Below are 13,514 nucleotides of genomic sequence, written 5' to 3' on the forward strand. Positions count from 1 at the left end.
AGGCAAACACAGAACGAGAGGATTGCTGTAGAAGCTGTTGAAGTAAATAGGATTAGTGTGTGTGAGGTCGGAAGTCGAAGGCTTGGAAGGCAAGAATGTCCAGCCCCTGCTTCTGCTTGGGAAAGAGGCAAGATGCTTCAAAAAATTGCTCCAGTGGGTTGCAAAAGAGGAACTTACACACTGAACCCGAGGGATCTCAACAGGGTTAATACACACTTACATGCAACGGGTACAAGGGCCGTTGCAACTTGCCACTCGCCGGTGCCCCAAAAGCTGTCGGTATTCCCAATCTCAGGACGTTTTGGGCAGGTCGGTAGACACCTCGATGCATGAGAATACATTGCTTATGTATTGACTTTTGTGCACTTTCTCTGCAACAAAGAGGCACAGCCAGAGAAGAAAGGTGAGCACTGTGAGAAAGCAATGTCATGTCGACAACGACTTTGCATGAGTTGCATGTTACAGAGAGACACAGAAGAGAAGGTTCCCACCAGATGCTTGGGGACGCGACTGCTTAATTCATATCGAACTTAATTGGTCCGGACTTCCTTCAAGGTGAACGGAGGGGCGGCACTGGGCAGGGGGCGCCGGGCGGCCTTCGCGAGCCGCCGCTAGAGGCATCAAGGCCGCAGCGGCCAGCTTGGCCTTCTTCTCTAATACACACAGGGGCGGATGGGGCGAACTTAACACAAGTCCCCTGCTGCGGGGTGCGCCAGCCAGTTGGCTGGCTGGTCGGTTCGCGAAGCGAACCCCCCCGCAGGGGGGACTTGCGCCTAAGAGGTCGGCAAACCCGCGTGATGAGTTTCCCACCTTTTGGTGGGAGAAAACTCCAGCCTCGAATTACACAATGTCCTCAAAACTTTGAGGATCTCTGAGCAGGTTTTATGGAAGAGCAGCATCTTCCTGTTCATCCAACCCAAACTCAGAACAAGTACATAAACTTGTGATTTTATAATGATTTTCATGAAATCACACTTTGAACTTTTTTTTGCTTGAACGAGCGGTTCGAGTACCCCGCGCACACCAAAACAAGTCCTTGGGAGCTGAAAACAGACAGTTTTCAAAAATCTTTATAAAATCAGTGAGGACCAGTACAACAGGATACATAACACCAAAAGAAAGACAAGAAGCAGGCCTTCATTGTCTGCTAAGGAAATCAGGTGGATATGATCAAAGAAGCGGGTACAGGAGGAGGAAGTCAAAAAAGAGGGTTTTCCCGCGAAATCAAAAAACTCATCACGCGGGAATCCCAACTTAAGGTATAGGCCTCCACTGGCGTGGACAGCTCCACTACTCGCTACCGCTCCCGCCCGGAGGCCTAGTTAAGCTCAAGGATGGGGCGCCCCGAGGGCAATAGTGTTGCGCCGGGACCCCATGACCGCACTAACTTAACACAAGTCCCTTCCTTCCAAGGAGGCGCGGAGCCTAGCCTAACTAAGCCTCTCAAACGGAGGGGGGGGAGGGACCCCCATGTCCCGAAGGGACTCTCTGTAGGAGAGGCTTATGACTAATGTCGTAAATTTGGCCTGAGAGTTCTGGGCTTTTGTGGCTTTTCAACACTTTTTTTTCTTTTACCCCTCACACAACAAAAACCATCCAAAACCAGGCAAAGCCGTGAAGGGCATGAATAGCCAACCATCTTAGCTTCCCGCTCCTGTTCTCAAAAAAAAAAAAAAGGACACCTGAGCTGGAATTGGCAAGACATCTTAACAAGAGCCTGGTTTCCTCACATCCCATACTGCTTTCCACCACAACTATGCGTAAAAGTGGCAGTACGTGTTTTCAGTGTACCTCAATTGTTTGGCAAACCTTTGGTTGATAGTATAATGCAAGCCACTCATAACTAGATAACACCTTTGAAGAGTGTGATACAGTGCCTGTCACCACCTCTCGACTACCCCCACAGGGGGGCGTTCCAAATGTTGAGGTTGAGAAATTTTCAAAACCCCCAAAACCCCGTGGAGCCCCACCGGGGCTCTGGGGGTCTGGGGAAGAAGAAGCCTTGCAAAAGTCAGATTCGTGCACTTCTTTGTGTCCATTGCGTCCGTCCATCGCGTCGCTCAATGGCTCTCAGCAAAGCTTCTCGCGTTCAAAGGCTCCAAAGGAAAAAAGAAGCAGCCCTAGCAGTATCCGCCCAGACAAAAATTGCCGAAGCCAATCCAAAGTCAAAGCGTGGTTCTTCACGCAAGGTTCTTGATAACAATGAGGCCATTTTAATAACCAAAAATAACGAGCCAATCCTGATTGATGAGGACAATACACTGGAAGAAGGCACACAAAATCTAGATGGTTACGTTGTCCTGGAGAGCTATGAAGACAAATTGCAGCTTGCTAATGAAGCGCAGGAGATGGTTGAATGGTGCAAAGAGCCAAACCAGCCTGATGAACTTGAAGAGTCCGAGACAGCCATGTCAATCCTTTGGCCAATCTCTTTCTCCAACAATGTTGAGACACAAAGACGGAAGCTCAAGTCAGGCAACAAGGGATATAAACTTCCCGTCTGCAATCCCAACAGCAATTCAAACAAACTTGTCCCGCGGAAGCCCCCAAGGACAACAAAATTCAACTGCCGCAAAAAGAAGACAGAAGCCCATGGATCGAACAACAACATCTTGGCAAATTTCCTCAAAAAAGGAAAACAACAAATGCAGAAATCCCAAGAAAACAACCAAGAAGTGGAAATAGATCAGAACACCTCTAAGCAGCCTCTTCATCCAATCAACATCAAAGATTCACAAACCTATCAAACACGTATCAATAAAAGCGTTGACGATTACCTCAGAAAAAATTCAAAGCGCAAGACCAATGAAGAAGAATCTTTTAAAAGAGACTTTAATGAACTCAACAATGTTATCGCACTCCTTGAGAACAAATACGCTGCAAAGAAGAAAAAAAACCCAAAATTTGTTTACCCCGCACTTGATATCAATGAACTTCATGAGTTCAATATCTTACAATTCAAAAATTGGATGAATGGAGTGCCAAAGCCTTTGATTGCTGCCTCTATTACTGCTGCTGCTTCCTCCAACTGCCGGCTTCAGAAAGGGACAACGAAGAAGTTTATAACCAGTGTTTATCAAGCAAGGTGCATCCGGTCTCAAGCAAAGCATGTCCTTGTATTCAAACAGCTAAAAGCTACCAATGCTGGCAAAGGTGCAAAACACGTGTCCGCTTTGGATGATCCAAATTTATTCAAAGCTCTTGCCACGTGGTCAGCAACTCAAAATCCCGGTCACGTAAGTCTTTCCCCTGTCCTACATACATTTGCCTCTTCTCCTTTTTCAAGCCGATAATACTTAGTCATGACTCTTTATGGGTTACTCCAAGGATCTTCCATGAACATACGGTCACAAATGTCCTACCAAAGTTCAACTTGAAGACTATCTCCAAGTCAACATCCATTAGATGGATTTATAAGATTGGATTCCGCCCCCAGAAGCACACAAAGTCGCTTTACTATGATGGTCACAAACGGGCTGATGTAGTCAAATCCCAAAAAAAATACCTGGACGATGTCTCTAAGCTGTGATTGTACTCTTTCAAATATGAGGGTAACGATTGCGAGATTGCCGTGCAAGTTGACCCTGAGATCCTCGGTGATAATCAAGAGACTGTATTCATCTATCATGATGAGTCAACAGTCCACGCCCAAGAACAACCTCAGCTGTCTTGGCTCCTTCCCGGAACAACTGAACTCCAATCTAAGAGTCAAGGTTGTCTCATTCATATATCCGACTTCATTCTAGAATTGACAGGACGCTTGGTCTTATCGCAACAGCAGCAACATAGCCTCCAGTTACTGTTCAACGATGCAGCCACAGTCATCTACCCTGGATCGCAAGGTGACGCTTGGTGGGATATGCAACAACTTTGCGATCAAGTTTCAAAGAAGGCATTGCCTATCTTTAATGCTTTACACCCGGGTTGCCAGGCAGTTTTTGTATTCGACTGTTCAGCAGCTCACAAATCATATGGACCGTCAGCGCTCCGCGTTCAGAACATGAACCTTGGTTCTGGTGGGAAGCAAGCAAAGCCAAAAGATACATGGATCCCGTGCGACGATCCACATATTCCTGAATCTCTTCGAGGCCAACGACAGACAATGGTGTTTCCATCCGATTATCACATCCCAGCTTTAGCCAGCCAGCCAAAAGGAGTCCAGCAGGTCCTGACCGAGCAAGGACCTTGGCAACATTATTCAGACAAACGTCTTAAGGCTTGTTTACCAAATCTCTGACTCAAGTGCGCCGCGTGCTCAAAAACCGGGGCCCAACAAGACCTGAGCAACCGAGTGGCACAAATGGCCAAGCAAGCTGAGATACGAGGGTATGCCCTGAGTGATCAAGAGTGCCTGGACGAGCTTGGCGTCACAGTTGACTCAACAGCAACAACTCCCTCTCAATCAACTACTTGCTGCTGGTCAAAGATACTCGCCTCGCAATCTGATTTCCAAGCAGAAAAGCCCCTCCTCCAAATGATAATTGAGGAAGCCGGGCACCAATGCCTCTTTTTGCCAAAGTTCCATTGTGAGCTGAATCCAATTGAGCTTCTATGGTCTTACGTGAAATCTGGCATGTATTTTCCTTGCTTCCTTGTTTTAATTGGACCGTGCTGATATGCTTTAACGGTTGTTTAAGATTACCAGAGGCAAACTCATACAACTTTGACTTGGAAACAAAGCCAAGCACTATTTGAGAAATCCCGTCAATCATGTCCAGTGTCTACCATCCAAAAGTACTTCCAAAAAATTGACCGTCAACACTCTGCTTACGAGCTTGGCCTCCATGGAGCTGCCGCTGAACAGGCTATGAAAAAGTACACATCCCATTGTCGCATTTCAAAGAATGCAATGATGAATCTCAATGCCATTAATAATGCCTGAATAGATTATCCTTCATCACTTGGATGAAAGTTGCCTGTTGTTTATTTTGTCTTTGAATCACTCTTCTTGTCCGGGTATTATCTCTTATAGTGAGAAAAAGTTTCTGTTATGTACATAAATGTGTATGCATCATAAGTGCATAATTCCACCACTTAAGTACATAGTATGGCTTTATCGGCCCCTAATATGCCCTCCTGGGCGGGCCTGAGCATGGTGTTCCAAAGTTTGACATGCAAAAAATGAGAAATTTTTTTTGAGGCCTCGCACTGAGTTGTGGATGATAGAATCTTGAAGCCCTGTTCCTGTAGAGCTCAGAACTATGTATTACATGTGAATTGGGGCACATGGTTTGTTGTACTTGAGGGTCAAAGTTGAACTTTTTTTTTTGCAGGCGCGGGGTAGTCGAGAGGTGGTGACGGGCACTGTAATTGAAGTACATAACAGCTGGGAATTTAAGGCACCACTCCCCCTCTTAATCAGCTGGTGAACGTTATCGAAGAGAATCATCAACCCAGATAAAAGAATGCTACCCAAGGTGAATCAAAAACAACACTCTCCCATTCCAGATCAAGTCTGGTCCCCAACAGGTGTCAATGTGTATAAGAAAATTTTTGGAATGAACGATCAGGATTTGAAGGCACACATCGGCAAGATAGCTCTCAAAAAATACGGCCAGTCAGCCAAACCCTTGCAGATTGATGCGGTGGCCAACTTAGTCTCGGGCCAGAACACTTTTGTTCTAGCGGGTACAGGATTTGGAAAATCCCAAATAGCTGAAATATATTTTGGTATGATACCTATGAAGAAGAGCTCAGTCGTCCTCACCTTGAACCCGTTGGATTCCTTAGGTGACAACCAGGTCTATGAAAAACAGCAGGCTGGATTTACGCAACACTGGGTCGCTACGCTAAACTACGCTATTTGCCCACTATTATTGAGCGTAGCGATCAGATTTTACACCAAGATCTTCATAGTGTTAGTTGAAGTTGATTCTAGTTAAACTAACAGCAGCGTAGCGGAAATATTTTTTTCAGAATTATTTTCTTGCGCTAGCTTGAGCTAATCAAAGCTAAGCTAACAATAAGCGTAGCTTCTTCCTCGCTAAAAATTTTCTGACCAACAGGCAGCGTAGTTTGATTTGCGCTAACAGTTAGTGTAGCGTAGTTTGATTTGCGCTAATAAATAGTGTAGCGTAGCTTTCCCTCAGCTAACTGACAGTGTAACGTAGTTAGATTTGCCCTGGCAGTTAGCGTAACTCAAATGAAGTTAGCGGCGACTTAATAATGGTACCTGCTGCAGCGGTCACTGGTCAGATATTGGTGGACTGACCTTGCACTGCCCATGACGCAAAAGATTGGGAAACCCGCACAGCGATGGGTATCGGAATCAAACAAGGGGGCACAGCCGAGGTGACACTTGCTGCAGTGCGCTGCAGCTTGACCGTTGCGCCAGATCCACATTGGCAACCGTCGTTGAAACAGTGTCTAGATACCACCGTCCCTGGGCAGTTTCAGGTTCGCTGTGTGTATGCATGTACGTCGCCCCTAGGCTGGCACTAACGTGGCTTGTTTCAAATTCTATGTACATACCTTGGATGAATCTTGAAACGCCTCGGCAGACCTGAAACAGTTCAGATTTTGCTGCAAAACACCGGGCCACTTTCTGAAAATTTTCCTGCTCATCTGCTCTCACCCGAACGTACTCGAACCTTCTCTCTGCCTCTCTGCCCCCAAATCCTTCGCAAGCGACCGCTCACAGGTCAAAAATTCATTGAAACAACACTCTGACCCCTACTTCTTTTCAAATTGACTGAACATTCCATAGGCGAGATTGCTGGGGTGCTGCCGTTCCTTGTTTGCATCTTCTCAGCAGCTGGATTGATTTCCGCTTCAGTAAGCATATATATGTGTCTAAATCTTTCATCACTTCTCCTCGCTCAAACAATCACAAGTCATAACTCAAGAACCGTCCATTCTTTTTCATTTGGACCAGAAACCCAAGCATAGCGCTTCCATAAACCAACATAACACTCTTGCCGCTATCGTTTTGTTCAACTCCACTTCAGTAAGCATTTCTCCATAAATAATTGCTTCCATCGCGCAATCAATCGCAAATCATAGCTGACGAAAAACCTTTTGTATTTGAAATAGAAACTCAAGCATAACGCTTCCATCGACCAAAGTAAAACATTTACTGCTATTGTTTTTTCACCTCAGGCTCTGCTTCAGTAAGAGTCTCCCCATCAATAACTGCTTCCATCACATAGCTCACGGACATTATGTTTCATTTGATCCAGAAAAAAAAGCATAGCGCTTGGCTCCTGTTACGATCTTGTGATTTCCTAACAGCTGGATAAGTTTCTTCTTTCGTAAGCATCTCTCCTTCTCATCATAGCTGCTCATTGTTCAAACATCGACACCCATTCACTTTAAGTTGACCATGCCAACATGCTTATATCTTATTCATCACAGGGAGTGTGCATCCCACATCAAGTCCGCCATGGGTAAAAACCGAAGGTATGGACACTCATCTATTCAATGGAATATCAATACTGATTGATAATTCTCTTGTCACTTCTGCTTTTTTTCTTTGATGGTTGCTTCTATTAAAACTTATTACAATGACTATTTTGATTAAATGATGGATCTCGGGTTGAAATCTGCCTGGGGACTTGAAATTATGTCTCATAGTCATAAAAATAAGAGTAGTAAAGCATCTCATCAAAGAAATAAGGCGAAGCAATTGAGGGAGAAATCAGCTTTGATGCAGGAAACTCTTGGTTTGAAGGAAGGGACGGTGATTCGTCATAGGATAAAATACGCCCCTCACAATCTCTATCCGAACATCCCTTGGGTCAACGGCAAACCAATCCGTGCTCCAACTGCCTCCGAAATTGCATCAGCATTTGAACAAGTCAAATCATACCAAATGCTCACTTCTGGACTCAACATGATTCCAGATCCTCTCGACAAAACTTTGGTGATAGCTATTGTAGAATTTACTCCCTATGAAGAACTAACTGATTCTCAAAAGGAGGATCTCAACTATGTCTCTAATTTTCTTCACAAGTCTAAACAATTCATCAATGGTGTTAAATCTTGTTCCAGAGTTTGGGGTGGCCTAATGTGGGCCATTGGCTGGAGGAAGTTGTATGACGAGGACCAGATTGTGGGCCGGTACATCAAGGCGTTTGATGAAACCAAAATGCGGGCCTTCGATGAGCATTACGTCAAGTCTTCAAGAGTTGGTCAGATACTTGGAAATCTATTCAAGGATCTTGCTCGTACTCCTTTCCAAGACAACCAAGATCTCATGAAGAAGTATAACATCCCCTCATTTCCAGACCTTGCTTATGGCAAACTTCCCGAGGATTCGACATGCACTCCTCACATCACATTTACTACCAATGGCTTTTATAATCCCCCACACAAAGACGACAAAGATATATCCCAATGGGCCTTTGTCTTGTTTCTTCCAACTCGCACTTCCGATTACACTATAGTAGACTCCTCTGAATACAACATTACATCTGGACCTTTTATTTTTCCTGATCATCGTATTGGTATTAATTTTGACCATCATCATGGGATTGTCAAGATGATTTGGCAGGCAAATAGGTATACCCACTGTACTATGCCTCACTCTAAGAGCTCTCGATTTACTCGTCTTGGAATGTCTATTCAAATCAACTCCACTCTAGCTCTTACTTGTGAAAAATATATGAAGGGATTCTACCAAAATATTGCCCACTATTTTGGTGATCACTTCTATTACATGTTTTGTAGTATGGGTAGAAGTACTTTAATAGTGACTTCAGTCACAATTTTGTTTTACTTTACTCTTTTCTCTTCTTTCTGAGATCTTTATGCTTGTAATCCCCAAGAATATTCTGATTCTAACTCCAGTATCCTATTTCAATTCAATTTGAGCCTTCATAACATATATATGTATTAAGAATTCATCAAAAGGGTGAGTTATGAGAAAGCAACTTGATTTTAGAGGTTTTCTGAGTTGGAATGAAATAGTATAAAAATGAGAATGTGCGGGAAAGCAGCCATGAACTCTATTAGCATAAAAATTGCCATCTAAGTAATAAAATTTTAAACCCCATGATTACCAAAGATATACAATCAAACAAACGGGATGAGTGACTTCAATTGATCTGAATTGACTGAATACAGCATAGTGAAACTCAGAAATATTAAAATGAATGTTAATACATTGTAGTTTCTATTCATATAAATAAGAACATGAATTCAGAAGACCATTTTAAGTCAATCAATAGTAACATATGCATGAGCTAAGAAATTAATTATTAACTCCCAGAAGTTTTATTTCTCAAATGAATGTGCATGGAATCTTAAAATTGAAAAAGTTTCAAAAGAAAATTTACTTTCAAAATATCCTTAACATAGAATCATGATAGACTAAAATAAGCTAGGAAAGCCAACATTAGCATCATGATACTTGAAAGAATCAGGAATTTTATCTCTTGATTTGAATCAATATGGTTCAAGAGTGAACCCAGGTTTTTCAATCCAACTTACAACTGATCAACTCCTGAGTCCTAGAGTATGCCATTTTTTTTGGCAAATATCCCATGGAATGGAATGATTTTAATGGAAGTGATTTTCATAGCATAGTTTAATATGATGGTTCATACTGTTCATTGACTCATTGAAAATTATTCCAATCACCACATAATTTTTACAATAATTCTAAACAAGATTCAATATTAATGGGCTAGAAATAGACTAATGAAAGGGGTTCCCATGTGGAATTGAATAAATTATAAGTAAGAAGTTGTTTTCAGCAAAATATACATTTCTGTGAGGTGAATTTGAGCCTTCATATCAGACTATATTTTCTGGTGTGGGTCACAGATATTAATTTTATTTCCCGCAAAAACTATGGGTAATTCATAGCTGTGCAGATTCCTCTGGCATTTTTTTTTCCCAAACTCGCGAGTTGCTTTCTGTCCGTTACATACCATTCTACACAACAAACAAAGTCAACTCCTGCTACTTTTTCCTCTTCCAGACTTTCCTTCCGACAAAGCGAAACAATCAATCAGTTCAATAAATTCATGTCAAGTCAATCTACCCAACAAGCTGGGTACACAAGCGATGCGTCTGAGGGCCGATTTCGTCGATCCTCAAGAGTCACCACCCCTATCAAAAGACCTGGAATGATTAACCCTTCACCAGATTCGCATCGTTCAATTACCCAGCCCCTTTTGTCGGATAGAACTTCAAGTACAACTCAACCCAGAAAACGAAAGGCACCCTCAGAGTTGGATTCAGAATCAATATCCCAAGACACACCCATTGCCACGAAACAAAAAGGGAAGAAACCAACCGCCTCAAGTCGCTCTCAAAGAACTCCCAGAAACTCCAAAGCACAATCTTCCCAGGCTACTGACTATATCCAAGACTCTGATGAAGAAAATTTGAAGGCACAACCAAAACGGAAAAGACGCAACCCCGAGTTTGACGATGCCAGAGATTTTTTTTCTGAGCCATTTCGTCGCAAGGATGATGTAAGTCTTAAGAAAAAAAATATTATTATTAATAACACAATAACTCATCATCTGGGTTTTTCTTTGAAGCCTTCTGATAAACCACCACAGACATACAGCTGTAGGTGGTGTAGCAAAGAAGTACGAGTCTCTCAAAGCAGTTTTTCAAATCTTCGTGCGCATCGTGATGGGTCTCGTCAGGGTGGAAGAGTTTCAGAAGGATGCCCAAAACGTCGTGATGCTATTGCTGCTGGTGCCAAGCTCCCTCCGACCACTCTTGAAGAAGACAGACTGAAAAAGGCTGGTGGAAAACCTGGAACGATCACTCACCATTTTGCCCCAGTTGAAAAATTCAACAACGTTGTACTCAACCAGATCTTAACTCTGTGGTTGTCACTTCAAGCAATCCCTTGGACTCGAGTTGAGGACGCTTATCTGCGAGCGGTGTTTCACTACTGTCAAGCTGGTGCCAACCTGTTTAAGCAAAGATGGGCAGCTGATTTGGCTAGAACGGTGTACTTGGACTTACAAGCTGCAATGATCAAACACGTAAAAGTGTGTACTCTAATTTGATTGTTTTTGAGAAAATTACTGACTAATTTGGTTGAAATGATCAATCATCAGGATACCGACAGCAATTTCAATCTTATACACAATGTGTGGACAACCAAAGGGAACCGTTTTGGATTCATTGGCGCTTCGGTTTCTTTTATTGATAACGATTGGAACTACAATGTCCTCCATCTGAGTCTCAAACTTGTTGCTTGTCACCACCGAGGGAGCTTGTTGGCCGAGCCAGTTATCAATGTTTTGAAGAAGCATCAACTTCAGGGAAAGATAAGTTTTTTTTTTTGCTCTTGATAATATTTATACAATAAAAGATCCAAAATCTAATTGGGTTTCTTGTAAATACATGTTATGCTAGACTACAGATTCAGGCTCAAACAACGGTACAATGGCTTCAACAATGCACTCCCAATTGCTTCTCCTTGAAGGAACCGACGAAATCGAATGGGACTACAATACGATGCACATCAAGTGCTTTTGTCACAAGATAGCTTTGGTTGTTAATGCTGGTTTGAACGAATTAGGTCTTGAAGCCCCATCACCACCAAAGATCAAGAAATCTTTTCTTGGCGCTTTCCCCTACTCGGACAAGCTGGAACGAATCTTGGAAGAGGAGGATGAAGATGCTGCAGATGGATTGGTAGAGGAAAGCGATGCTGGTGACGATACCGATAGCGATATTTATAACGAGGATGAGGATGATGTGGTAGAAGACGATGACGTGGTAGAGGACAATGAGTATTCTGAACCGGTTGAGAGAGAAGATAACGATAGAAGAAATAGGAAGGCTGGAAATAAGAGTAAATCTGCTACAAACAGGAACGAGTCTAATGAGTTGCATGATTTGACTAAAGCAGTAGGTTTACAGTCTTCTCTCTTCTATTTTTCTTCAATTTTTGTGTGCTGACTGAACTATTTTTGGGGATATAGATTTTTACAAAGTGCCTTTTACAGGGTACAAGGCCCTGTAAAAGTTCTACATTGTAAAAGTAAAGAATAGACCGGTTTATGTGTAGTTTTACAAAGCGGCCTCCAGATTTGTCACCTTGCAAAGGGGGGCCTTGCAAAAAGTACATTGTAATAAACTACCGTCATTGCTCCATGCACAGTATTATGCGGCAGAGTTTACAAGGTAAACTCCTGGACACTCTAAATATCTCAATTGCGAGTGTGAAATTGAAATTTACTATGATACAGGCAAATATTTGTTTAGAGGGCTTGCAAGAATACAGATTCCGCCCCTCTTCATTAAAAATACAAGCATGCTGCAATTTGCACTGTACATCTCTGCTTCACAGTTCTAGATGTGTATCAACGAGATGAGCTTGTGTCTCGGTCGGAGCCATCAATCTCCACCTGTCTTAATCCATTTGATCCATCCTCTGAAAACATAAGGACTGTGTCCCTTGCCCCCAGCCCACTTCCCCTCATCCGGACCCCATTCTGTCCGGCTATTCCAATGACCTCTTCCAAGTTAGACCCCGACCCCCCAGGGTCAAACCCATCAGACATAGCACTTTCAAATCCGTCAAGCATAGTTACAAACCCTTCGAGCACAGTTATCAAATGGGAGCTGCCGTTAGATTTTGAATCTTTCCATACCTTCATAGATCATGGATGCACTCTTGACCGTGAAAACTACCCAATATACCCCAACGGTGCCACAATCTTTGTCAAATCAGCCGATCAGACTGTTGTTAATTTTGGATCCGTTGGATTTACTAAGACCACCGGAGTGGAGAAGCGAGCAAAAGGCACCTGGAAAATCCAGCGGGTCTATTGCCTTGGTGCCCTGGTCTGCGATATGGACACCTGTCAGTGGGTAGGCTCCCCCCCAACTGCAAGAGGAGGCATCCAAGATTACCTTGAAACGTGAGTTTTTCCATGCTGTCTTTTATTTATACTCTTCATTTTCCATTTCTGACACCATTTATTGTTTTGGATTAATTCAGTACCCCGAAGTGCCCTGGAGCTGCTGGCAGATGCCCTGGGACAGTCACGTGGGTCGCTTGTGAAGGGACAGCCACTCGCTTCGACTTCCATATCCCATCTGGCTGGGCGCTGCTCCGACATCGAGGTGTGCACGATCATCCATGGCCCGAATCCAAGAAATCCAACCCCCTTGCACGTGCAGATCTCAAAGCTGAGATTGTCAAGAACCCAACCAAAGGTGCTTTCAAGTTAAAGGTCAGGACCCTTGTTTTTTGATCAATAAGCATTTTTCAAACATGAATTCGTGCCTTTTTTGGTTTAAGATGGGACAAGCCGATTGTCTTGATGATCCTCTCACCAGTGTGACCAATATTCACGGGTCTCTGGTGAACGCCGACCGATTGCAATACTACCGGCGTCTTATGCTGCGAGAGCTCAACATCGTTCCGGACAAGTTGGGCGCGGGTGTTGGTGACAAGTTTTTGATGGACATGTTCCAGTGGAACAAGTCAGTCTCTTCTGATCTGGCTTCAGGGTATATATCATGTTTTATTGTGACCTTCACTTACTCGTCACATTGTTTTATTTGATTAGGCGTGGGCTGCTTATAATTTC

General features: G+C 43.3%; 1 protein-coding gene across 1 annotated transcript; it reads left to right on the forward strand.

Moving 5' to 3' along the window:
• Nucleotides 1-7,645: 7,645 nt before the first annotated feature.
• PtA15_2A948 (uncharacterized protein) lies at nucleotides 7,646-10,695 on the forward strand (the record flags this gene model as incomplete). The annotated part of the gene is made up of 2 exons (XM_053167021.1): nucleotides 7,646-8,438; nucleotides 10,520-10,695. 2 exons carry the CDS (start codon nucleotides 7,646-7,648, stop codon nucleotides 10,693-10,695), a joined length of 969 nt encoding a protein of 322 aa, XP_053018186.1.
• Between the last annotated feature and the right edge of the window lie 2,819 nt (nucleotides 10,696-13,514).

This window comes from Puccinia triticina, chromosome 2A (genome assembly GCF_026914185.1).
Source record: "Puccinia triticina chromosome 2A, complete sequence".
Lineage (NCBI taxonomy): Eukaryota > Fungi > Basidiomycota > Pucciniomycetes > Pucciniales > Pucciniaceae > Puccinia > Puccinia triticina.